Source organism: Balaenoptera musculus, chromosome 8, assembly GCF_009873245.2.
Source record: "Balaenoptera musculus isolate JJ_BM4_2016_0621 chromosome 8, mBalMus1.pri.v3, whole genome shotgun sequence".
Lineage (NCBI taxonomy): Eukaryota > Metazoa > Chordata > Mammalia > Artiodactyla > Balaenopteridae > Balaenoptera > Balaenoptera musculus.
The window spans coordinates 15112159-15138611 of record NC_045792.1 but is presented as its reverse complement, the minus strand read 5'-3'; the positions used below and the strand labels follow the sequence as shown (position 1 = coordinate 15138611).

General features: G+C 47.7%; 1 protein-coding gene across 1 annotated transcript in view; it reads right to left on the bottom strand.

Moving 5' to 3' along the window:
- Window positions 1-12109: 12109 nt before the first annotated feature.
- The window catches only part of DSCAML1 (DS cell adhesion molecule like 1), a 347779-nt gene continuing 333435 nt past the window's right edge, over window positions 12110-26453 (bottom strand). Inside the window, exons 22-33 of the mRNA XM_036859273.1 lie at window positions 23952-24069; window positions 23408-23571; window positions 23014-23112; window positions 22076-22264; window positions 21366-21653; window positions 19749-19904; window positions 17938-17968; window positions 17671-17789; window positions 17216-17368; window positions 16409-16603; window positions 14872-15183; window positions 12110-13104 (exon numbers count right to left, since the gene is read on the bottom strand). Coding sequence (XP_036715168.1) covers window positions 12638-13104; window positions 14872-15183; window positions 16409-16603; window positions 17216-17368; window positions 17671-17789; window positions 17938-17968; window positions 19749-19904; window positions 21366-21653; window positions 22076-22264; window positions 23014-23112; window positions 23408-23571; window positions 23952-24069 — 2291 coding nt within the window. The 3' untranslated portion in view covers window positions 12110-12637. The remainder of the gene's footprint in view (window positions 13105-14871; window positions 15184-16408; window positions 16604-17215; window positions 17369-17670; window positions 17790-17937; window positions 17969-19748; window positions 19905-21365; window positions 21654-22075; window positions 22265-23013; window positions 23113-23407; window positions 23572-23951; window positions 24070-26453) is intronic.

Below are 26453 nucleotides of genomic sequence, written 5' to 3'. Positions count from 1 at the left end.
AGTAACCTCAAAAAATTAAAAATAGAACTACCATATGATCCAGCAATTCCACTTCTGGGAATAATTCTAAAGAAAATGAAAACACTAACTTGGAAAGATATCTCACCCCCATGTTCAAAGCAGCATTATTTATAATAGAAAAGACATGGGAACAACCTGAGTGTTGGATAAATGCATAGAGAAGTTGTGGTATATACATACAATGGAATACTATTCAGTCATAAAAGATTGAGGAAATCCTGCTATTTGTGACAACATGGATGGACCTTGAAGGCATTATGCTAAGTGAAATAAGTCAGACAGAGAAAGACAAATACTGTATGATCTCACTTATATGTGGAATCTAAAAAAAAAAAAAAAATCAAAACTAAAACAGAAAACATTTTGGTTGTTGGACTGAGGTCTCAGTGCTCTGAGACTGAACCACATATGTTTTTGTTTTCATAGGAGTTATACTTTCTTACAGGTAATTATAAAGATATGAGAGTATCCATGCTAAGTGGTGAGCAGAGTGCTTAACACAGTAGACTCTCAATAAAGAGGAATATCATATGATGTCGCTTATATGTGGAATCTAAAAAAAATGATACAAATGAACCTATTTACAGAACAGAAACAGACTCACAGACTTAGAGAATGAACTTATGGTTACCTGGGGGGAAGGGTGGTAGGGAGGGATAATTAGGGAGTTTAGGATTGACATGCACACACTGCTATATTTAAAATGGATAACCAACAAGGACCTACTGTATAGCACAGGGAATATTCTGTAACAACCTAATGGGGAAAAGAATTTGAAAAAGAATAGATACATGTATATGTATAACTGAATCACTTTGTTGTACACCTGAAACTAACACAACATTGTTAATCAACTATACTCCAATATAAAATAAAAGTTTTAAAAAAGCAGCAGTTATTATTGTGTTACATTGTATTGTTTTCTTGTACCTTGGGACACTATGCTGAGAAAATCAAGATTTCATGAGGCCTCAGTCTTCACTGGTCTTCCACTCCTTGACCATTTCTTCCACTCTTTACCTGTCATCCATCTATCTAACATATATTATGCTTTTATTAAGTCAGGCACTGTCCTAGGTATAACTGGGAAGGGATAGACCCGTTCTCTGCCCTTGATGGTACCAAGGCTTTGGGTAAAAGTCAGAGGGGCAGATCAAGCTTAGTGTAAGGGGGACTTTCCTAGCAGAGCTGTCCAAAGGTGAACTGTGCTGGCTTGGGAGGTGATGCATTCTCTATCAGGAGGTAAGCACGTGAAGGACAGATGATCCTTGCTAATTGCAGAAGGGATTCAAGATCTGGATGGAAGTCTGAACCAGGTAGCCCTGAAGGCCTGTTTGAATCCTGAGATTCACTGATTCTTAGAGACACTAAAACCAAACCTGGATCACCTCCAGGGTAACACACATCTGGCAGCTGTTGCCCCTTCTGCCCGAGAGCATTGCTGCCACTGCCCAGAAGATATGGATTCTGGGAGGAAGAACAGAGCCCTGACTGGTCCTCCCACCCTCCTTTCCTACAAACAAAGCTACCCTCCTCTCTGAGCTCATCAGTTGCTGTTCCCCAACACTTTGCCTGCGTAGATGTGAGTGAAGGGGAGATGGCATGTGGGGAGATGCCCTGAACCTGAGTTATGGAGTGAGGGTTTCCATGGAGAGCCAAGTTCCTCCTCATCTTCTGCATAAATTAAGATGCTGTTAGCTGTTGTAAAGATAAACTCCCAAATCTCAGTGGCTTAATACAAGTTTTTTTTTTTTTCCTCATAAAAAGTCCAGTTGGCATTCGTAGGGGTAGAGGGGCCTCTGCTCTGCACAGATGTATAGGAAACCAGGCTGAGTGAAGCTCTGTCATTGTTAGTAAGTGGTTTCTGAGCTCACCTTTGGCATTGACATCCAGTTGGCGAAAGTGGAGGGTGGCTAAGCCAGCTCTGAAAATAACATGTATCAATTCTACCACATTCCACTGGTCAGAACTTAGTCTTAGGACCCTATCCAGAAGTCAGGGGACTAGGAACTGTAGTCACCAGCACTGGCCCTTTGCATCCCCACTGCTTAGCTCAGTGGCAGGGCATAGGAAGGGTTTCAGTGTATTTGGTGAGTGAATAAATGCTTGGGTATCATCTTTCTTGTTACAAATACAGATGTCTGGCAGAAAACAGTTAGGAAGTTCCTCAAAAGGTAAACATAGAATTACAATTTGATCCAGCAATTCTACTCCTAGTTGTATACCCAAAAGAATTAAAAGCAGGAATTCAAACAATTACTTATACACCAATGTCCATAGCAGCAGTATTCACAATAGCAATATTCACAATTTGCAAAAGGAAACAACCCGTGTCCATCAATAAGTGAATGGGACAAAAAGTGTAATATATACACACAATGGAATATTATTTAGCCTTAAAAAGGAATGAAATTCTAATACATGCTTCAACATGGGTGAACCATGAAAACATTATGCTGAGTGAAAAAACCTAGACAAAAAAGACAAATACTGTATGATTCCACTTATATGAGTTTCCACACTAGTCACATTAACAGAGACAGAATGTAGAATGGTGGTTACCAGAGGCTGGGTGGAGGGGAAAGGGAGCTAGCGCTTAATGGGTATAGAGTTTTTCTTTGGGATGATGAAAAATTTCTGGAAATGGATAGTGGTGATGTTGCACAACATTGTAAATGTACTTAATGCCACTGAACTGTACACTTAAAAATGGTTAAAATGATCAGTCACAAGAAGAAAACTGGAAAATTCACAAATATGTGGAGATTAAACAACATGCTACTGAGCAACAAATGGGTCAATGAAAAAATCAAATAAGAAATTAAAAAATGACTTGAGACAAATGAAAATGGAAATATAACATACCAAAATTTGTGGGATGCAGCAAAAGCAGTTCTAAGAGGGAGGTTCATAGTTATAAATACCTACCTCAGGAAACAAGAAAAATCTCAAAGCAACCTAAATTTATACCTTAAGGAACTAAAAAATGAACAAATGAAGCCCAAAGTTAGTAGAAGGAAGGAAATAAAGATCAGAGTGGAAGTAAATAAAATAGAGACTAAAAAGACAATAGAAAAAAAATCAATGAACTAAGAGCTGGTTGTCTGAAAAGATAAAATTGGTAAACCTTTAGCTAGACTCATTCAGAAAACAAGAGAGGGCTCAAATTAATACAATCAGAAATGAAATAGGAGGGAATTCCCTGGGGGTCCAGTGTTAAGACTCCACACTTCCACTGCAGGGACCTTTGGTTTGATCCCTGGTTAGGGAACAAGGATCCCACAAGCCAGGCAGTGTGGGAAAAAAAAACGAAAGAGGAGGCATTGCAACTGATACTACAGAAATAGAAAGGATCTTAAGAAACTACTATGAACAATTACATGCCAAATTGGACAACCTAGACAAAATGGATAAATTCCTAGAAACATACAAACTTCTAAGACTGAACCATGAAGAAACAGAAAATCTGAATAGACCAATTACTAGTAAGGAGATTGAATCAGCAATTAAAAAGCTTCCCACAAACCAAAGTCCAGGACCAGATGGTTCACTTGTGAATTCTACTAAATATTCAAATAAGAATTAATACCAATCCTCCTCAAAATCTTCCAAAAAAATAGAAAAGGAGGGAACAAATCCAAACTCATTTTATGAGGCCAGCATTGCCAAAACCAGGCAAAGACACCACAAGAAAAGAAAATTACAGGCCAACATCCCTGATGAATATAGACGCAAAAATTCTCAACAAAATATTAGCAAAAATAATTCAATAATACATTAAAAGGATCATACATCACGATTAAGTGAGATTTATTCCCAGGATGCAAGGATGGTTCAACGTCTGCACATCAGTCAACATGATACACCACATTAACACAATGAAGTATAAAAATCATATGATCGGGCTTCCCTGGTGGCGCAGTGGTTAGGAGTCTGCCTGCCAATGCGGGGGACACGGGTTCGAGCCCTGGTCTGGGAAGATCCCACATGCCGCGGAGCAACTAAGCCCGTGAGCCACAACTACTGAGCCTACGCGTCTGGAGCCTGTGCTCCGCAACAGAAGAGGCCGCGACAGTGAGAGACCCACGCACCGCGATGAAGAGTGGCCACCACTTGCCGCAACTAGAGAAAGCCCTCGCACAGAAATGAAGACCCAACACAGCCAAAAATAAATAAATAAATAAATAAATAAATAAATAAATAAATAAATTAAAAAAAATCATATGATCATCTCAATAGATGCAGGAAAAGCATTTGACAAAAATCCAACATTCATTTATAATAAAAACTCTCAACCAAGTGGGAATACAGGGAACATACCTCAACAGAGTAAAGGCCATATATGACAAACCCACAATTAACATCATACACAACAGTGAAAAGCTGAAAGCTTTTCCTCTAAGATCAGGAACAAGACAAGGATGTCCACTCTTACCACTTTTATTCAACATAGTATGGAAGTCCTAGGCAGAGCAATTAGGCAAGAAAAATAAATAAAAGTCATCCAAATTGGAAAGGAAGAAGTAAAACAGTCACTATTTGCAGATGACATGATATTGTATATAGAAAACCCTAAGGACGCTACCAAAAAAACTGTTAGAATAAACAAATTCAGTAAAGTTGTAGAATATAAAAATCAATATACAAAATCTGTTATGTTTATATACACTAATAACAAACTATCAGAAAGGGAAATTAGAAGACAACCTCATTTACAATTGTAACAAAAAGAATAAGATCCCTAGGAATAAATTTAACCAAGGAGGTGAAATACCTGTACTCTGAAAACTATAATACACTGATGAAAGAAATTGAAGAAGACACAAATAAGTGGAAAAATATTCTGTGCTTATGGATTGGAAGAATTAATATTGTTAAAATGTCAATAATCCCCAAAGCGATCTACAGATTCAATGCAATCCTTAACAAAATTCCAATGGCATTTTTCATAGAAATGGAACAAACAACCCCAAAATTTGTGTGGAACCACAAAAGATGTCAAGTGGCCAAAGCAATCTTGAGAAAGAACAGCAAAGCTGGAGGCATCATCCTCCCTGATTTCAAACTATATTACTAAGCTATAGTAAGCAAAACAGTATGGTACTGGCATAATAATAGACACATAGATCAGTGGAATAGAATAGAGAGCCCAGAAATAAACCCACACATATATGCTCAATTAATTTACAACAGAGGAGCCAAGAATATATGATGGGGAAATTACAATCTCTATAATAAATGCTGTTGGGAAAACTGGACAGCCACATGCAAAAGAATGAAACTTGACCACTATCTTACACCATACACAAAAATTAACTCAAAATGGGTTAAAGACTTGAATGTAAGACCTGAAATCATAAAATTTCTAGAAGAAAACATAGGCAGTAACCTCCTTGGTATCATTTTTGGTGATGATTTTTTGGATCTGACTCCAAAAGCAAAGGCAATAAAGGCAAAAATAAACAGGTGGGATTACATCAAACTAAAAAGCTGCTGCACAGCAAAGGAAACCATTAACAGAATGAAAAGGCAACCTACTAAATGGGAGATAATATTTGCAAATCGTATATCTGATAAGGGGTTAATATCCAAAATATATAGAGTACTCATACAACTTAATAGAAAAAACCAATCTGACTAAAAAATGGACGGAAAATCTGAATAGATATTTTTCCAAAGAAGACAACACAGGTGGCCAAAGGTACATGAAAAGGTGCTCAACATCATTAATCATTAGGGAAATGGAAATTAAAACCACAGTGAGAGCACCTCACCCCTGTTAGAATGGGTATTATCAAAAAGAAATAACAAGTGTTGGTAAGGATATGGAGAAAAGTATACTCTTGTACACTGTTGGTGGCACTGTAAATTGGTGTAGCCACTATGGAAAACTGTACAGAGGTTCCTCAAAAAATTAAAAATTGAACTATCACATGACCCAGGAATTACACTTCTGGGTATTTATGCAAAGAAAATGAAAACACTAATTCGAAAAGATATCTATACCCTCATGCTCATTGCAGCATTATTTACAATAGCCAAGACATGGAAGCAACCTAAGTGTCCATCAATGAAGAATAAAGAACATATGATATATACATACAATGGAATACTATTCAGCCATAAAAGAATAAAATCTTGCCATTTGTGGTGACATGAATGGAGCTTGAGGGCATTATGCTGAGTGAAATAAGTCAGACAGAGAAAGACAAATACTGTTGTATTTGAATTACTGTCAAGGGATTCCATGATCTCACTTATACATGGAATATTAAAACAACAACAACAAAACCCCCAAACTACAAGCTCATAGATACAGAGAACAGATTAGTGGTTGCCAGAGGCAGGGTTGGGGGTGGGTGGGTGGTGGAGAGGGCTAAATGGATGAAGGGGGTCAAAAGGTATAAACTTCAGTTATAAAATAAGTCATGGGGATGTAATGTATAGCATGGTAACTATGGCTAATAATACTGTATTGCGTATTTAAAAGTTGTTAAAAGAGTAGATCTTAAAAGTCACAAGAAAAAAATTTGGTAACTATGTATGGTGACAGATATTAACTAGACTTATTGTGGTGATCATTTCACAATGTATACAAATATCAAATCATGTACATACAATATTATATGTCAACTATACCTCAATAAAAAAGAAATATGTTCTTCATGAAAAAAAGTTAAACATAGAATTACCATTTGATCCAACAATTCCACTCCTAGTTATATACCTAAAAGAATTGAAAGTGGGGACCCAAACAGGTACTTATACACCAATGCTCATAGCAGCAGTATTCACAAACAAAAGGAAAGAACCCAAGTGTCCATCAATAAGTGAATGGGATAAAAATATGTGATGCATACATGCAATGGAATGTTATTCACCCTTAAAAATGAATGAAATTCTGATACATGTTACAACATGGATGAACCTTGAAAACATGCTGAGTGAAGTAAGCCAACAGAAAGGACAAATACTGTGTGACTGTGATTCCACTGACATGAGGCATCTAGAGTAGTCCAATTAATAGAGACAGAAAGTAGAATGGTGGTTTCCAGGAGCTGGGGGAAAGGGAAATGGGGAATTAGTGTTTAATGGGTACAGAGTTTTTGTTTGGGAAGATGAAAAAGTTCTGGAAATGGATAATGGTGATGGTTGCACCACAAGGTGAATCTACTTAATGTTACTGAATTGCACACTTAAAAATGGTTAAAACATTAAGGAAACAACCTCATTTACCATTGCATCAAAAACAATAAAATACCTAGGAATAAACCTACCTAAGGAGGCAAAAGATCTGTACTCTGAAAGCTATAAGACACTGGTGAAAGAAATCGAAGATGACACAAACAGATGGGTAGATATACCATGTTCCTGGATTGGAAGAATCAATATTGTCAAAATGACTGTACTACCCAAGGCAATCTACACATTCAATGCAATTCCTGTCAAATTACCAATGGCATTTTTCACAGAACTAGAATAAAAAAAATTTAAATTTGTATGGAAACAGAAAAGACCCTGAATAGCCAAAGCAATCCTGAGAAAGAAAAATGGAGCTGGAGGAGTCAGACTCTCTGACTTCAGACTATACTACAAAGCTACAGTAATCAAGACAATATGGTACTGGCACAAAAACAGAAATATAGATATTGGAACAGGATAGAAAGCCCAGAGATAAACCCATGCACCTATGGTCAACTATTATGACAAAGGAGGCAAGAATATACAATGGAGAAAAGGCAGTCTCTTCAATAAGTGGTGTTGAGAAAACTGGACAGCTACATGTAAAAGAATGAAATTAAAGAACTAAATGTAAGATCGGATACTCTAAAACTCTTAGAGGAAAATATAGGCAGAACACTCTGACATAAATTTCAGCAATATCTTTTGGGATCCACCTCCTAAAGTAATGAAAAGATAAACAGAAATAAACAAATGGGACCTAATTACACTTAAAAGCTTCTGCACAGCAAAGGAAACCATAAACAAAAAGAAAAGACAACCCACAGAATGGGAGAAAATATTTGCAAATGAAGCGACTGACAAGGGATTGATCTCCAAAATAAACAAACAGCTCATGCAGCTCAATATCAAAAAAACAAACAACCCAATCAAACATGGGCAGAAGCCCTGAATAGACATTTCTCCAAAGAAGACATACAGATGGCCAGAAAGCACATGAAAAGATGCTCAACATCACTAATTATTAGAGAAATGCGAATTAAAACTACTGTGAGGTATGACCTCACACCGGTCAGAATGGCCATCATCAGAAAGTCCACATACGATAAATGCTGGAGAGGGTGTGGAGAAAGGGGAACCCTCCTACACTGTTGGTGGGAGTGTAAATTGGTACAGCAACTGTGGAGAACAGTATGGAAGTTCCTTAAAAAACTTAAGAACTACCATATGACCCAGCAATCCCACTCCTGGGCATATATCCGGAGAAAACCATAAGCTGAAAGGATACATACACCCCAATGTTCACTGCAGCACTGTTCACGATAAGCCAAGACATGGAAGCAACCTTAATGTCCACCCACAGATGAATGGATAAAGAAGTTGTGGTACATATATACAATGGAATATTACTCAGCCATAAACAAGAATGAAATAATGCCATTTGCAGCAACATGGATGGACCTAGAGATTATCACACCAAGTGAAGTAAGTCAGGAAGAGAAAGACAAATATCACATGATATCACTTATATGTGGAATCTAAAAAATGATACAAGTGAACTTATTTACAAAACAAAAACAGACTCACAGACTTCAAAAACACACTAATGGTTACCAAAGGGGAAAGGTGGGGGGAGGGATTAATCAGGAGTTTGGGATTAACATATATACACTACTATATATAAAATAGATAATCAACAAGGACCTACTGTACAGCACAGGGAACTCTACTCGATATTCTGTAATAATTTATGTGGTAAAGGAGTCTGGGGGCTTCCCTGGTGACGCAGTGGTTGAGAATCTGCCTGCCAATGCAGGGCACACGGGTTCGAGCCCTGGTCTGGGAAAATCCCACATGCCGCGGAGTGACTAGGCTCGTGAGCCACAGCTACTGAGCCTGCGCGTCTGGAGCCTGTGCTCCGCAACAAGAGAGGCCGCGATAGTGAGAGGCCCGCGCACCGCGATGAAGAGCGACCCCGCTTGCCGCAACTAGAGAAAGCCCTCGCACAGAAACGAAGACCCAACACAGCCAAAAATAAATAAATAAATTAAAAAAAAGAGTCTGAAAAAGAATGGATATATGTATATGTATAACTGAATCACTTTGCTGAGCAGCAGAAACTAACACAACATTGTAAATCAACTATACTCTAATATAAAATAAAAGTTAAAAAATTTTAAGAAATGGTTAAAACGGTAAATGTTATTTTGTGTATCTTTTACCACACATACAAAAAGTACAAATGCCTGGGTTGAATGCCTGCAAATTGTGATTCAGTTGGGATTGGCGAGATCTGGGCTTCTTTGTTTTTTTAACAAGCTTCTCAGGTGAATCTGATGTGCAACTAAGATCCACTGGTCTAGCTCTGGTTTTTGGCAGAAGGGAGAGAGCAAGGGCATGCTCTCTCGGAAGCCTTTCTAGAGGAGGGCTTCTTGAACTCTAGGGTGCATATGAATCCTCTAGGGATTTTGCTAAACTGCAGATTTTGATCCAGTGGTCCTGGGGTGAGGAATTCACATTTCTAACAAGCTCCTAGGTGATGCGGCTGCTGCTGGTCTGTGGACCGCACTTTGAGTATCAAGATGCTAGAGACACATGGTGGTCTTGTCTGTGGGGGACAAAGTGGAGATCTGGGAAGGAGCAGGAAAATGCGTAAGATGACGGCTCCAGATACAGAGTTCAGTGATGATGAGCTGGGGATGACTGAGCAGGAGGTGAGCTAATCAGTGAACTAGCTTCTGGGTACTGTTCAAACAGGCAGGCTTGTGGTTTAGCTAAAGAACGCATTGAGGTTAGAAATCATCAGCTCACAAAAGTGTGTGGATTTTGCACGAGTCTGTCTGAATTTCCAGAACTCGTGTTTCTTAGTAAGGGGCCCAGCTCAACTGAGCACAAGTGAAACTGGCTCGTGCTTCACTGCTCTGTTGCCTCTTCAAGTCCTTTTCCCTCCTACACGGTCCACCTCGGGTCCAAGGCCTTCTCCAACAGAGCCCCAGAGCCGAACACCTCCCCTGCTATGACTGTCCCTGCCAGAGTCAGCCCATCCGAGCTGCCCACTCCATCCAGCTCAGCATGCGGTAGAGGCTCCCCTCCCTGAATGGCTAACAGTTCCACACTGGCTGCTTTCCCGCCAGTGAGTCCAGCTGGGTCACCTGGTCCTGGCAGAGTGTTCACCTGGCATCATCCTCGGGGCAGAACTGAAACTCAGCCTCTGAATAGTGAAACATGGGGCAGGATGACCCAGTGGTTAAGGAATCAGACGCTCTTGGTTTGAACCTCATCTCCATCTCTTCCTGCTCCTCTAACCTTGGATAACTTACTCGGCTCTCCAGGGCTCCAGTTTCTCACCTGCCTAATGGAGATGGTGATGCCGACTTCCCAAACCTGCCATGAGTTTACATCAGCCAATCTTCAATGAGAACTCGGGGCTTGATCATTGGGCCTGCAGTTTGAGAAGTGACCTGCAGGTGGCGCATGCAGCCCTGGGGAGGTAGCCCGTCCTCCAGTGATGGAAGGAGTCTGGAGGGCGTTTTTTCACTAATGCCGCTAGCAGGTTCTCCTGGGTGCATCCTGGCTGTGGGGGCTGAGAGGGAGTCTCCCCAAGGGCCTAGGAGTCACCCAGGAGCACATAACCTCTGCCCCCTCCCCTCTTTCATGCCAACAGCCCTCCCTCTGCAATGTAGTTACCCATGGGTGGGAGCTCCTGTGTCCGCACTCGCTGGGGCTCACGAAATGTTTGTGGAATGAGCTGCTTATTGGAAAGTGCTTCTATCCAAGGTCATGCATGCCAGGGAGGGCTTCCCTGTGGCCCAGACTGACGGGTACAACTCACATCCTGCACACACCTTCCCTTCCTCCCTCCCTCCCTCCCCCCATCCCCAGCCCTGGGGTCCCCTTCCCTCTTCCTTCTCTCCGTTTTGGGGAAGGGGTGGTGGGAACAGCAGGGCCCAGGCTCACCTTCCTTCCAGATTCCCGGTCCACAACTCAGTCTCAACTTTGGGTGCTGAGCTCAGGAGCCCCCTTTGTACTTCTGAGGGACACTTCCTTTTCACCCAGGGGGCCTGGCCACCGTGGAGGGGCACCGTGAACTCCACGCCCCTGGGCTTTTGCCTTCTCCTGGGTCTTTCCCTCTCCTCTGCTTATCCAAACCCTCACGTCCTTGGAGGCCCAGCTCACGTGCCCTTTGACCCTCTTCTCAGAAACGGCTCCTTTGCGTACCTGCACGTGGGTGCGATTCCTTCCACCTGGAATCTAATTGCAGCTCCTCTGACACCAGGTGCCCACTGTCTCATTCTCTCTGGCTGCAACCCATTCCCCTCCTCCATGAGCCCTTTTCACCTCTCTGACCTCTGATGACCTCACTCCTTCTCCCTTTGGTCTTATCTTGTCCTAACAGTCAGCCCAGAACTTCAGGCTCTGGCCGGACCCCCAGGGTAATATATTCTCTCCCTCCCTTCCCAGTTTAGAGGCATCTCTTACACAACTTAACTGCCCACTAGCGGTTAGCGTAGCTTTATTCCCCTGGCTACGCTGCTTTCTACCAAAGGAGAGAAGCCAGTAGACACAGTCTCCCACCCCCATACCGGCTCCCCAGCGCTCTCGCCAAGGTTGCCTCATTTTACCAATAAGCAAACTGTGGCTCAGAGGGGTTTAGGAGCTCTCTCAAAGACACACAGCTGGTCCTCCGTAGGGCCCAGCACAGAAGTGCTCAAGGAGGCGGCTTGGCTAATGGAAAGCCTTTTAAAAAGTTTAACGTGCTGAGCTAAAGCCCGGCTTCTCGAAGTCTCTTCCTGAGAGACAGACGGCCTGGTATAGGGGCCTTTCCTCCCTGCCTCCCCACTGGCCCTTGCCAAATGGGAAAAAAGCCACCATGTAGAAACATAACCTTTATTGCACACGGCGCTGGGTCTTTTTTCATAGAAAAAGGTATCAACACATAAGCATCTGCAAATTGAAGCAACTCCTGGTTTTCTTGGAACAGTAAAATCGCATGCAGTGTCTCTGAGTTGGGATTTTGGTCTTTGTCAAAACCACCTAGATTGGAGGGAGGGTGAGTAGGAGGGAAAAATTGCTGAGCCTTTGTGCCTCTGTCTCAAAATAAGGTGAGAGAAATATATAGATATATAGCTTGTCGATGTGTTCCTCTCCCTCTATATATGTATATATCTCTCCACACATATTTTGTGGGGTGGGGAATTTGACTCGCACTGTCAAATTCTTTGTGCCCTGGCTTCATGGAGAAGAAGAAAATAGTTTCATTTGTACAAAAGAGTTCTATGTACAAGCGTTCATGACTTGGGGGTTGTCTTTCCCTTGTTGGTTGGTTTTTGTCTGTCAATTTAATATAAATAATGCAGGAAATCAGCCCAGCTGGTGTGTGAGGGCTGGAGGTGCAGACAGGTCCAGGCGGAGGGCCGCTCTTCTGGTTGTGCCCCTACACCAGGGTGTAGGATTTGGAGTAGGCCCCGGCCCCCTGCTTCTGAGACCTCCCTACCCCTGATGTGCTCATCTCGAGAAGTGAGTCCCTGGAGCCCCCCATTTTGGTGTGTGGGCCCCCGGCCCGCGGAGGCTCAGTGCTGGGGGCCGGAGGGGCGGCACTGGGGGCAGCCGGGGGCTCGGCAGGGGTGGGACCGGGTGCCGGGGGCGCCGTGCCGGCTGGGGGAGCTGGCATGGCCAGAGTCCTCTGAGGTAAGGTGGCTGTGGCGGCGGCCCCCGGGTGCGGGAGGCCCAAGGGCTTGCTGGCGGGGTCCAGGGTCAGGTGGCGAGCCTGGGGCTGGTAGGTTCGAGCCAGGTTCCTGATGGAGGCCTCGCGGGGCGGGACCACGGGGCAGGGCTCCCGCCCGTCTGCCTTTCGGAAGAAGGCCTCCGACTTGGCGTAGAGGGGCAGGTTACAGTAGTCACCTGGAATGTAGGAAGCAGGGCGTGTTAGCGGCAGAGGCCTCTTGGAACCAGCGGGCAGCTTCTTCCTCTACCCCTACCCCTCAGTCTTCTCCCTGACCTGGCATAGGAGTCCCTCCACTAGACGGGCAGTAAAGAGTCGAGGAAAGATGCGTTACTTGGCCTCTCTGAGCCTCAGTTTTCTTACCTATGAAATGGGGATAATCATATTTCCCTGCAGGAGTACTGTGAGGAGGGAATGAGATAAAGTAAGGAAAGCGCTTCAGTACAGTGGCTGGCGCACAGCAATGCTCAGTAAATTGATCCCCATTGTTAATTGATCACTATAGCCGATCAGCTTCAGCTGGTGAGGAGCTCATTTCTAAACAGGGATGTCCTAAGAGCTCTGGCTGTTAGAAAGCATTTTTTTTTTTTGGCCATGATGCGTGGCTTGCAGGATCTTAGTTCCCCGACCAGGGATCGAACCCAGGTCCATGGCAGTGAAAGCGCCAAGTCTCAACCACTGGACCGTCAGGGAATTCCCTAGAAAGCTTTTCTTTACTCCGAGGAGGAAAGGAATGTCACTCCTTGTCACTTCCCCACATTCAGCCCGATTCTGTCCTCTGAGGACCCCCAGAACAAGGCCTTCCCCTCTTTCTTACCGCGGCCTTTCAGACATCTGAAGTCAGCTACATTTCCCTGTCCCTCTCCTTCGTCTCCTCTTCCCCAGGCAGAATGTTCCTAATTTCTTAAAGTGCCCCCACGGGACAAGCTTCTAGGACCCTCACATACTGATCCCTCTGCCCTGTGAGCACACTCGCCTGTACACGTGCCTCTCTCCCGTCCACTGTGCCAGGCGCTTTCCTTAGGTCACCTCGTTTAGTCCCCACAGCCCCCTGCATAGGTTAATACCTGCCTGCATTTTGCAAGTGAGGAAACTGAGGTTCAGAGAGATTAAGTAATTTGCCCAAATTCACACAGCTACACAGGGAGGGGGAGTCATTCAGGGCTGCTCGTCTCCTAAGTCTTTATAATTTCTGTTACCCCAGGCTCTTCTCTAGATGACCCTGAACCCCTAGGTCAGCACGGCCACTTAGCAAGGCCAGTGCTGAGCAGACCAGATTGCCTGCTTTGACAGCCTGGGCCTTGCATCCTGTGGCCCTAATGTCTGCTGGGGGGCTTCCCTGCTCCCCTCCCCCTGGTTATCCTGGACCTGCCCTGCTGACCCCAAAGGACATATGCTCTGGCCAGGCCCCTGGAGTCAGATGGTTCCCAGTCAGGCTAGGTCATTGCCCACCATGAGGTTTGGCCACCACGGGCTGAACTGCCAGGATTGCTCCTTTGGGTCTAGATTAAGTTCAAACAGTATTGAGACCAATGGCCATTGGGCAGCTGACCCCATAAGCAGTCTCTTTCCATCCTGGCATAGCTTCAGATTAAGGGAATGATCACTACTTAATGAGAACCTACTATGTGCCAGGCACGTATATCATTTCTAATGATCCTTACAACAATGCAAAGTATATGCTATCAGTTGCATTTTACAAATGAGGAAATTAAGGCCAGAGAGGTTAAATGACTTGCCCAAGGTCACAGCGGTATTAAAAGGTTAAGCCAGGATGTGCGCCCTGATCTGCTTGCTCCCAAGTCCTTATTCTTTGCACTACCCCCCGACTGCCAAGGAGCCGTGCTGGGCTGGCAGGACCCGGGTGCAGTTAGGGCTAGGTCTAGCCAGGGCTCGTGGGGTTTGGGGGCAGGGGACACAGCAAGGGAGGTGGTCTGAGCGCTCACTCTTGTTGGCCCGGTGAGGGATGGGCACAGCCACATTTTTGCCCCGGTCGGCATCCTGGGGCTTGGGTGGGGAGGCGGTGAAGCGGCAGATGCCAGGCTCTGAGGGTGTGCTCATGGATGTCATGCTGTCAGCGTTCTCATTGGTGCCTGTGGTCATCTGGTCAGAAGAGCTGTCGGAGATGAAGCATTCGGTGATCTCAAACTTGGCGTGCTGCAGTTGTTCCTCCAGCTTGGCATGCTCATAGGCCCGGGCCAGCTCCTCATAGGTGGAAGAGGCGCTCTCAGTGGACACCATGCTGTTCCGTCCTTTGTCTGGGGAGATGGAAGGCACAGAGTTGAGGGGAAATGAGTGGCACACCCCATATTCATTGCAGCATTATTTACAATAGCCAAGACATGGAAGCACCTGTATGTCCATCGGTGGATGAATAAAGAATATGTGATATATATATATATAAATATATATATAAATACACACACACACACACACACACACACACACACACACACAATGAGATATTACTCAACCATAAAAAAGGAAATCTTGCCATTTGGGAAGATATGGATGGACCTTGAGGGCATCATGCTAAGTGAAACAAATCAGACAGAGAAAGACAAACACTGTATGATCTCACTTATATGTGGAATCTAAAAAAACCCCAACAACAACAAACAAAACCCCAAGCTCACTGATACAGAGAATTGATTGGTGGTGGCCAAAGGTGGGGGGTGGGAGTTGGGCAAAATGGGTGAAGGTGGTCAAAAGGTACAAACTTCCAGTTATAAATAAGTCATGGGGATGTAATGTACAGCATGATAACTATAGTTAATAACACTGTATTGAATGTTTGGAAGTTGCTAAGAGAGTAGTTCTTTAAAGTTCTCATTATAAGAAAAAAAATTGTAACTATACATGGTGATGGATGTTAACTAGACTTACTGTGGTGATCATTTTGCAATATATACAAATATCAGATCATTATGTCGTACACCTGAAACTAAATGTTATACGTCAGTTATATCTCGATAAAAAATAAAGTGGGTTTATGGGGAAAGGGTGTAAATGAGATCAGACTGAGCAGTTCCCCTATCTATAAGCTCAGCAGCCATCTGAAAGCCTGACTATAGAGTGGACCAGGCTCACAAGATCCTGCTCTCCGCTTGTGAAGGTAGTGGTGGTGGCAGAAGTGGGATATTTGATGTGCTGCCTAATGAAGGGCAGAACATCTTTCATTCTTGATAATCAGCATCACCCTCTGAGCAACACTTAGCCTTTTCTCCAACAAACATCACGTGTACCATTTTCTCTGTCATCTTTTGGGAGAGCAAAATGAAATCCTTGACCAAGCAGAGCTCCGCTAGGTCAAGTGTTTTTGTCATAGCCACAGAGTGAGTCAGTGACCAGCTGGAAATGAAACGGACCTGTGCCTTGGACTCCAACAGCTGGCGGGTAGGAGTTGGGAAAACCAAAGGTGGAGATGGGTAATGGGGGAGTTGGAGGAGAGTGAGCAGAGTGAAGGCAGGTCCTTGGGCTCACCTGTGTCCTGGGAGAGGCTGGCACTGTAGCTGTCACTCTCGGTGACAGTGACACCATGCTGGGAGCCCACAGTGCGCCAGTCGGAGGTGAGGGTGCGGGCGGGTGTGGAGGCCTGGCACTTGGTCAGAGTCCACTGGCTTGAGTACCGGTTCCGGGTGCTGTGGGCTGACTTTACATTCTTCCTGGACACTGGATCTGCACAGAGGAAGCAAGGGCTAGTTCCCTCCAGCTGCAGGCATTCAGGCTTGGGCAGCTGGCATTTACCAGAAAGGGCAGCAGGAGCAAGGGAGGAGGCAGAAGCAGCCACAGAAGCTCCCCTGGGAGAGCTGAGCGAGCTGCCTTTCCTGACCACACAGCTATCTGTGGGGGAGGAGAGCAACAGTGTCGGGCAGTGGGTGGCGTCCTAGTCCTCCCCCGCCACCCTGTCTTTTCCTTCAGCTTGGGAAGAATGTCACCTCATCTCCTGCTGCCTCATGACTGTCCATTCACTACGGTCCTGGATGTATGCTATGCTTATGTCCAGAGTCACAGTGGAAGATGCAGAAGGCCCTTGGAGAGAAAGAACAACTAACCCTCTCAAAATTGCTAGGTAAGGAAACTGAGGCCCAGAGAGATAAGGTTAGTGACATGCCCAAGGCCATAGCTAGTGAGTCTATAATCAAGGTCTCTAGACTCTAATTCCAGTGCTCTTTCCCTTCTTCCATGCTGCTCCTCCCTCCTTTTTTAAAAAAAATGTCACCTCTGTCTTATGCTGTGCCCCCAAACCCCCTGTGGGAGGAGGGCTGTCTCCCAGGGGATAATGCATACTGGTGCCTGGCCGGATGTCAGACATGTCGATGAGGGGTCCTGTGCTCTGGATGAGGGCTGGGTGGTGCAAGGAGACACCAGTGCAGAAACTCTGAGGGTTGACAGCTTGGCTGAACTCAGCATCAGTCACAGGGATGGTGGCCTTGTCATCTCCTGGGGGAAGAAGTACAATCAGCAGCAGTCCTTCCCTTTGGGCACCATCTTTGCTTCCCAAATTTCTCTTTGTCTTTATCCAACAATGAAACCAAGAAAGGTCAGGTCAAGTCTTCCCATTAATGGAGGAGGAAACCTAGTCCTTGAGAGAAGCTGCAGCGAGTTCCTAGGTTGTTGAGTTGTTGATGGGGCTGCTTCTGGAACCCTGGGCACTGTGTGAGGACTGCTGGTTGCCCTTCGTGGGATGTGGCCTGGGGAAGCACACTCAGCAGGACAGAGAGCTCATGGCACCTGTCACTCACCCAGCTGCTTGATGCCCTCCTTGTCCTCGATGAGTAGCTGGACCCTGGGGATGTCAATGTGTAGCCGTGGGCCCTGGGGTGGCCCCTTCACGGGGGTGTCAAAGCTTCGGTTGTTCTTGCTGTGGAGACAAGGGCTGGAGGTGGGTGACTCAGCAGCCATAAGGGGTTGGGGGAGGGGTTTTGAAGGACAGTGGGGTCTTAGAAACCTGTACCCTGAAGGGAGGAAGGGGGAGGGGAGGAGAGAGGAAGCAGCTATGTGACACCCACCTTATCAACATTTCTGCCAAACTCTTTGCATCTGCAAAACAGTAGAGAGAGGGGACTGAGTGAGAATGGAGTCTGAGAAGGATGAGAATTGGAAGAGGCATGGGGAACAAGGTGGGAGAACTTCCTAAAATGGGGCCAGGGCTTGTCTCCTGGGAAGAAATATAAGGAGTTCTGAGACAGTCCAAAACATAAGGTCTCACTGCTCCCAATTCAGGATTTGGCTCAGTTCTGCTTTCCTTTCCTCAGATTTTTATCTAATAGGGAGATCCTTCCCAAAGCAGAGGGTATGTAAAGTGCTCCATCAGCTTCCTGAATTGACTAATCAAACAAAAAACCATAGCAGTCTGGAAATGGGCATCAGTGGTAGGTCTATCCTCAGTTATCTGTTGGGGAGAGGAGAGAGTGGGGAATGAAGTAGAGGGGGTCAATGGGTATCTCCTGATGACATCAACCAAGAAGCTTCATTTCCTTCTCTAGGGCATCTATCCCCAAAAAGTCCATGGATGGATTTGAGGGTCACTGTTTTGTCTCAGAGGAGCCTTGAATAGGTTCAGGACTCTCAGGTTAGGAACTGATAAGAGAGGAGAAGCAAAGGACCTAGGTAATCCCCTAGACCTCTGATAACTGAGAATGATCTGTTAGATCGAATCTAGCTTCATGAACGCATTCAACCATCTATCTACCCACTCATCCATCCATTCATTATTGATCTATCCACCTGTCAATCCATCCCACCCATACATCATGCATTCATTCAACTACCCATCCATCCATCCAGCCATCCATCCACTGATCCAACCATTCATCCATTCAACCATCAACCCATCCAACCATCTAATCATCTGTACAACCATCTGTTCAACCATTCATCCAATCATCCATTCATACAACCATCTATCCATCTTATCATCCATCTATCCATCCAAGTATCCATCCATCCATCCATCCTTCCACTGATCCAACCAACTAACGATTCAACTATCAATCCATCAACCATCCAATCTTCCATCCATCCATCCAACCATCCATCCATTTAACAACCATTAACCACCCACTGAACCATCCTTTCATCTACCCAACTCCTAAACAAACACCCTAGGCAGCCTTAGTCATTCCCTCTTCTGTGCTATTATTGTGCCTTGGCTGTGAATTCTATAAGGGCATGGGCTGTTCCTTCTTCATTCATCTTTACAACTCCAATATCTGGCAGTATCTACAATACAGCAGATACTCAATAAATGTTTTCCAGATGTGTGAACAGACATTTATTAAGCAACTAGTGGGTCCTGGGGAAATCAAGGTAAATCAGACCCATTCATGCCAGACTATGGTAGCAGGTGTTGGGACAGGGGATGATACTAAAAATATTTAGCACCTGACAAGGCATGGAAACAGCTCAGTCAAACCAGAGCAAAGTCCTAGAGGCCACTTGCGGGTCTACTCTTTAGTGGCTGGGTCCTAGGAAAGTCTCGGGGATCCTATATGAGAGAATGGAGCATCCAGGGTAGAAGGGAGCAACATCTATTTACCAATCAACACGGAAATGTTTAAATATTTTAACAAGCAATATGGTTTTACCACTGTGTACCTCTAAAAGTCAGCCCTGGTGAGGGCAGGCACAAAGTCCTGGGGGCATAGAGGAGGAAGCAGTGAACAACTAAGGGGTTTCAGAAGGCTGGAGTGGCAGCTCTCCCTTCAAGGGGACACGGGCACTCTCCCTTGTCCAGATGGTGCTGTGAGCCAGTGGAAAGTGGCCAGCGTGGCTGAGGGTCAACACTCCCTCCCAGGAAGCCCATAGGAAACTCGTCCACCTCGGAGTCGCTTCAGCCGCTTCTCTTTCCTCTTCTTGCGAACGATGAAGAGCAGTGCCACCCCCAGGGTGGCCAGGATGACCGGGCAGCCAATGGTGAACAGCTTCTTCACGTCGTCCCCCTCGCCTTGTGCAGACTTGATGGGCGGGATGGTGCCTGAACAGGGGTGAAGAAGGGAGTCAATTGTCCCTTATGAGTTGAGTGTTATGCAGAGTCTCACGGGCAAGGTAGCCCTTGGACTTCTTTTGCTGCCTTTGGTCTCACTCTGATCTCTACTTCCTGGTGCAGAGCCCCAACTCTCCCCTCTGCTCCCCCTAATTCTGGTCCCATCAGGACAGCCATGAACAGTTGTGTAGTTTTTATACTGCATATGATATTAATAACTTCCTTTTAGAATTTTCCTAAAGTCTCTCAGAGATAGTCTACTGCTTGTTGGAGTTCAGTGTTCATTTCTAGAACGCTGAACTTAGATTCCCACATCCAGCTGGTAAGGTTGAGGGGGATGGTGAGGACCGTAGGAGAGAAAAGTCAGGGAAGTGGGATCCTGTGCTCTCTTCCCCAGATGGAGGCAAAAGCCACTAAACATCCTGCATTCTCTCCCTGCTCCCCAGCCCGTGGGCGAAATCTGCTAACCTGGGGGGCTGCAAGGAGGCAGTGTTGAGTTCTCCTGCTGACATAGCCTTCTGTCAAGCCCTGAGGCTTGCTGGTTTCAAAACCTCACTTAAGAGTCATCTCCTTCATGAAGCCTTCCTTGTTTGAGCCCATCCCCTTCCGATACCACTTTCATTCTGTTTCCTTAACACATAGGTAGACTCAATTTAGCTTGTGACAGCTGGTCCCTATGAATTCAGCCCTCTATGTGCTTAAATGCATGTGTGTACATGAGTGTGAGGTGCCCCCATGTGGCAGATACCAGTTAGTACTCACTAAACATCTGTGTGCTCATCTACATTCCCCAGACTTCCTGGCAGTTAGGTTAGAACCATGTTACTAGTTCTGGACAACAGAGTGCGACTAGAAATGATGAGTATCACCTCCGGGCCAGGGCAGTTAGGAATTGCTGTGCCTTTTTCCTCTCTCTCTCTTGTTGGTGACCACAGAGGCTACATGTTCAAGACGGCATAGCTAAAGATGGTGGCCAGCCAACCCTCACGAGGTGTTATGAGAGTGAGAAACAAATCTTTATTGAATCAAGCCATGAAGCTTTTAGTGTTTACTTGTTACTGCAGCACAGGCTACCCTGTCTTGGCTAATGTACCATCTGAGCAGAGGGTTCTTATAGGGCAGGACCGCAAGTGCCTCTCTACCTCCCTCTCATCTCTTTGAAGCAACGGAGAGCAAGGGTTGCACCTTCAAGGGCCCTCTGTCTTTAGCGTTACTGACCTGCTCGTCTGCCTATCCATCTGTGTTGGTCACAGGTATATCTACCCACTTACCTGTCTACCCGTCTGCTGCTCCTTGGCCTGTCCTTTGCTTGCTCATTCACCTGTCAGCCTTTGTCCCTGACTGTAGTCCTGCCTCTTTGCTACTTGCGTGTCTATCTCTCTACGTGTCTGCCTCTCTGCCAGCTTCCCTGGCAGCACCCTGCTCCAGCCCTGCCCACCCTTTCCGACTCACTGCCATCGTAGTCCAGGGTGGCGAACTGGGCGGTCTCGTTGCCGCAGCCAGCGCTGTTGCAGGCCCTCATGCGCAGCTCGTACCACGTGGCCTCTCGCAGCTCGGTCAGAAACACCTCCCCGGACCTGTTGGCGCGCAGGCCCTGCCAGGCCCAGGTGCCCTTGGGCCGGTACTCCAGCACGATGGCTGTGATAGGGCAGCCCCCGTTGCTCCAGCCCTGCAGGTTAAGCCGAGCATGTGTGGAGTTGATGTGGGTGAAGAGGTGCTGGTCTTTGCTGAAGGAGGGCTCTGGGGGGCCAGAGGGAGAGAGAGAGGTTAGAGAGACTGGGAAAGATTCCCCTGGGGCAGCTGGGACCACAGTGGCTCCAGGGGATCTGTGGGAGGCGCAGATGGGAGTAGGGATGCTCCAGGGGACAGAGGGGGAGGAAGAAGAGGAGGGAGAGAAGGACGAGGGGAGAAGGGAGAGAAGGACAAGGAGAGGAGGGAGAGAAGGACGAGGAGAGAAGGGCCTGGCCAAGGAGGAAGACAGAGGCAGGGAAAAGGAAGAGGTGAGCCACCCATCTGCCATCCCACCGCAGGGAAGTGGGGCCAGTTTCTCATCACAGATGCTGCAGTGATGGGAACCAGGTGGAGTCTCCCCTCGAGTCTCCATGCTTCCCTGTGCCCTCCTTCCCCACCCTAGCAGCCTTCCACCCTGTCCTGGGCCTTACCCCGCCCGTGGGTCTTGGCCTCGATGATCTCACTGATGCGCCCGGAGCCCACGCTGTTCTTGGCTGCCAGCTTCACCTTGTACCAGGTGCCACACTTGAGGCTGTCCAGCCTGAAGGACCGCTCGCTCGAGCTGACGAACACATCCTTCCACTCCTCGCTGTTGTCCACCGAGTACTGCAGCACGAAGCCTGCCCGGGAGGTTTGCCTGGCTCAGGTCGGGCAGGGAGGGGCCTGGGGTACCCCAACAGACATCATGGGGCTGGGCGCCGCAGGGGGCAGGGGGGTGCTTTGGCCATTGGGATGGGGTGGATGCAAATTAGATGCAAAACGGAAAGGCCCTTGGGTGAGTTGTAGGGCTCTCTCCTGTCAGCGCTTGTGTTAGGGTTGAGAAGCCGAGGTGGGGAGGGGAGCAGAAACCAGAGCTGTGAGGCTTACAAGGGGTCCTTTTGAGACCCTACTACTCCATATTTAGTCCCCTGGCCCCGGAGCGTGAGCATCCCTTGGGAGCTTGTTAGACATGCAAATTCTCAGTCTCTACTCCGGACCCCCTGAATCAGAATCTGTGCTCTTACAAGATCCCCTGGTGATTCATATGCATGTTTAAGGCTTGAGAAGCACTATCTAGAACATTTGTCTACTTTTACAGATGTGGAAACTAAGGCCCAGAGAAGAAGACAGGCTTCCTAAGAAAACAGACGTCCTCAGGTTCGCACAGCTCACCAGTGGCAAGGAGGGTGGGTGTTCTAAAGCCCAGACGTCTAGGCTGGTATATTTTCCATGGCACTTGGGTAACTCCCCTGTGGTCTGAATCGCCCCTCCCCCATTATTTCCTAAGCATCATGAGGACAAGCAGTGGGAGTGAGTGAAGCCCTTCCTCTGCCCCTGGGCCCAGAATCCTTTCCCCTGCCTCCCCCCTCCTCATCCAGACCCCTCTCACCTCGGATGGAGCTGCCCCCATTGTCACCTGGAATCCAGGTCAGGGTGATGGACGAAGCGGAGGTTTTGGAGACAGTTAGGCGGGGTTGGTCCGGGGGAACTGTGAGGGGAGAGCCACCAGCCCGCACCAGAGGGTTCATCTCTGACACTGGGGTGGGTTGAGGGCGAGGGGCTGGCTCTCCCACCCTCTTGGTGCCACCCTCACTCCTGTTCATTCTCCCCTCTAGCCCTCCTGCCTCCTCTCCCACAGGGACTCTCTGATCCACCAAGGGTCTGTCTCCCCAGTGGCAGGTCTTCTTCTTCCCTTCGACAACCCTCTCTCTCACACGATGGACTTCCTGCCACTCCTCCATCCCTGTCCCCAGCGGAGCCCCACCCGCCGCGCAGGGTCTCACCTTGCACCAGAAGGTTGACGATGATGGTGTCGAAGCCCCCAGTGTTGGTTGCTGTGCAGGTGTAGTAGCCCGAGTCCTCAGCCTTCACGGCGCGCAGCAGCAACGTGCCGTTGGTGTGGATGAGCCGGTGCCCATCCATGGACACGGGGATGGCCGAGTCTTCGCTGCGGGGGTGGGGGATGGGTTATAGCAGGCAGCCCCTCCTCCGGGGGCCTCCCCCAGGTCTGCAGGCAGTTAGAGCTGGGAGCAGTCGGGGGCTGGCTCGGGGACCCTGGATTCTTGGGCTGTTACTCAGTGCTTCCCGGGCATATCCAGGAATCTTGGCCTCTTCAATCACCCAGGGGAGGAAGATCCTTGGCAGCCAACAGAGGGGAGCCAGGGAGGCCAGGCCTGTGTGTGAGAGCGGTAGCCGTGTACCTGGCTGGGCCCCCGCAGGGCTGGAGGTGACTGAGTCGCTGGAAGGGAGGGACATTTGTTCTCTTCATTGCGCTTCTGCTGTGCCCATCCCCAGGGGTCACCTATCCCTGCAGGGTCCCGCACACACCTGTCCTTGGTCCACTTCACGGCGGGGGCTGGGTCTCCCACTGAATTGCAAGGCAGCCGGACATCCCTCATCCAAGGTGTGGTCACGGTGCCCCCAAAGGATATGATCTTTGCTGGGGCTACAGGAGAGAAAGGATGAGAGACACCCCACTTTTACCACCAACACCGCACTGGCTCCCCTTTCTCAGGGCTCCTGAATTTACAATTCAAGTCCTCCTTTCCCCTACCTGACCGCTACCTTGGGCTTGGGGTTGGGGGAGAGTCCAGGAAATTTCAGATGGGAGTCATTGATTCAACAAACGCTTATCAAATACCTGTTTGGGCCAGGTTCACAGGAGGCTCTGAGGAGCCACAAAATGCATAAGATCCGTTCCCTGTCCTCAAGTTGCTCACCCTCCAAGAGGGAGACAGACACTTAAAAAAATCATTAGGGGGCTTCCCTGGTGGCGCAGTGGTTGAGAATCTGCCTGCCAATGCAGGGGACACGGGTTGGAGCCCCGGTCTGGGAAGATCCCACATGCCGCGGAGCGACTAGGCCCGTGAACCACAATTACTGAGCCTGCGCGTCTGGAGCCTGTGCCCCGCAACAAGAGAGGCCGCGATAGTGAAAGGCCCGCGCACCGCGATGAAGAGTGGTCCCCGCTTGCCGCAACTAGAGAAAGCCCTCGCACAGAAACGAAGACCCAACACAGCCAAAAAAAATAAAATAAATTAATTAAAAAATAAATTAATTATACTGTTGGATTCTCTCTCAAGTAAAGTATCACTTAAAAAAAAAAATCATTAGGGTGAAAAATACTATGGTAGGGGTAGAGACAAGTAACCCTCAGAGCAGAAAGGAGGAGGAATGAACTCTGGCAATGCAGTGGTGGTGGAGGTGAAGGCCGGGGCGGCTTCTGGAATTGGAAGCTTTGACTTGAATCTTGAAGGCTAAGAAGGAATTCACCACACAGAGAAGGAAAGGCATGTCAGAAGGGGGAACGGCACTGAGTAGAGGCACGGGGGCCTGAAACACACGACGAGTGGGAGGATCCTTTGGGGTGACCAAAGCCCAGGGTGAGTGAAGAGGGGGCAGCAGAGCCGGGGCCAGAGCGGTGAGCTGGAGGAGAGCAGGGAGGGCTCCGCTGGCACCTCAAGGAGTCTGGGCTTCCCCTTGAGGTCACGAGGAGGCTTACAAGTAAGTAGTGATATGTTCAAAATAGAGTTTTAGACAAATCCCTGGCTGCTTGCAGAGGATGGTTTGGTGGAGGTGATCTTGCAGGATGAAGACCAGGGACAAGACAGTGGCTGGAGTGTAGGCAAGAGGTGATATAGGGTGGTGGAGAACAGACTAGGGGCTCAAGGGAAGAAATGCCAGGACGTGGGGTCTCCCTAGTTTTGGGGAAGAGATAGAGGGGGAGGTGAGGGTGACTTCCAGGATTCCAGCTGGGCCGACCAGATGGGTGCTGGTGCCCTCGTGGAGTTGAGGCACACAGGAGGAGGAGCAGGGCAGGTGGGAGAGACGGGAAGATTCTGCTCATGCTAAACCTGGGGGACACCCACGGGGGTAGCTGGAAAGCAGTTGGATATAAATGTTTTGGAGCATGAGACAGATGACTGGACCGCACTGATGTGAACTCAGCAGCAGAGTGACTGAGGTCACCAGGAGGGGGACTGCAGATTGACAGAGGAGTGGCAGAGCCCTGGGGTCCACAACATGCAGGCGCAGAGGAGGAAGGCATGTCCCCGGGGAGACAGGGGCACGCTGAAAGGACCCTGATGCACAGGCGGCATCATGGAAAGCAAAGGGAGGCAAAGATGCCAAGGGCCCAGCGAGAAGGTAGTCGTGTCAGGCACCTTGGAGATCTCCAGGCCCAGAGTTGAAAGTGTTAAATTAACCAAGCAACCACGTGCTTCGGGGGGCCACAGTCAGCCCCACTGAGCCACGGGACCCTTCTTGGGGAGAGGGAAGATGTAAGGTGGCTGAGGAAGCAGTGCTTAGAGGTTTGGGTGCAGGGAATGGAGGTTCCTCTCCTCTGAGGGCGGCGCCGGGGCGATGGGCTTGGGACAGTAGGTGAGGTCTGGAAGGGCCGCCGAGGAACAGAAGGCTGCCTGGGGCAGTGGAGGACCGCCGGGGACCAGACAGACGTGGACTGGGCAGAGGGTTCCAGCGAAGACAGCCTCCATCGCGGGCAGAGGGAAGTGTTGGGGGCCTCGGGGATGGCGCCAGGGGCTCTAGAGATCCCATTCTAGACCCAGTTCTGCCCTGTGGCTGGGACTGCCTCCTGTCCCTCCACCTCCCAGGGCTGCTGTGAGGACAGAAGAGCATGATGTCCACATTCGAGGAAGTACGAAGCCCTCTGGGAACGTGTTCCGTTTAATTTCCACAGGGGAAGGGGCCAGCCTTCAGCCAAGACGCCCAGGCTCTCAGACCATGCTCTGGGCCAGCGCCAGCTGTCTTGGGAGGATTGGAGGTCCTGAGCCCCTTCCCTCCTGAAGGAGACAAGTCCAGAAGAAGGGGTGG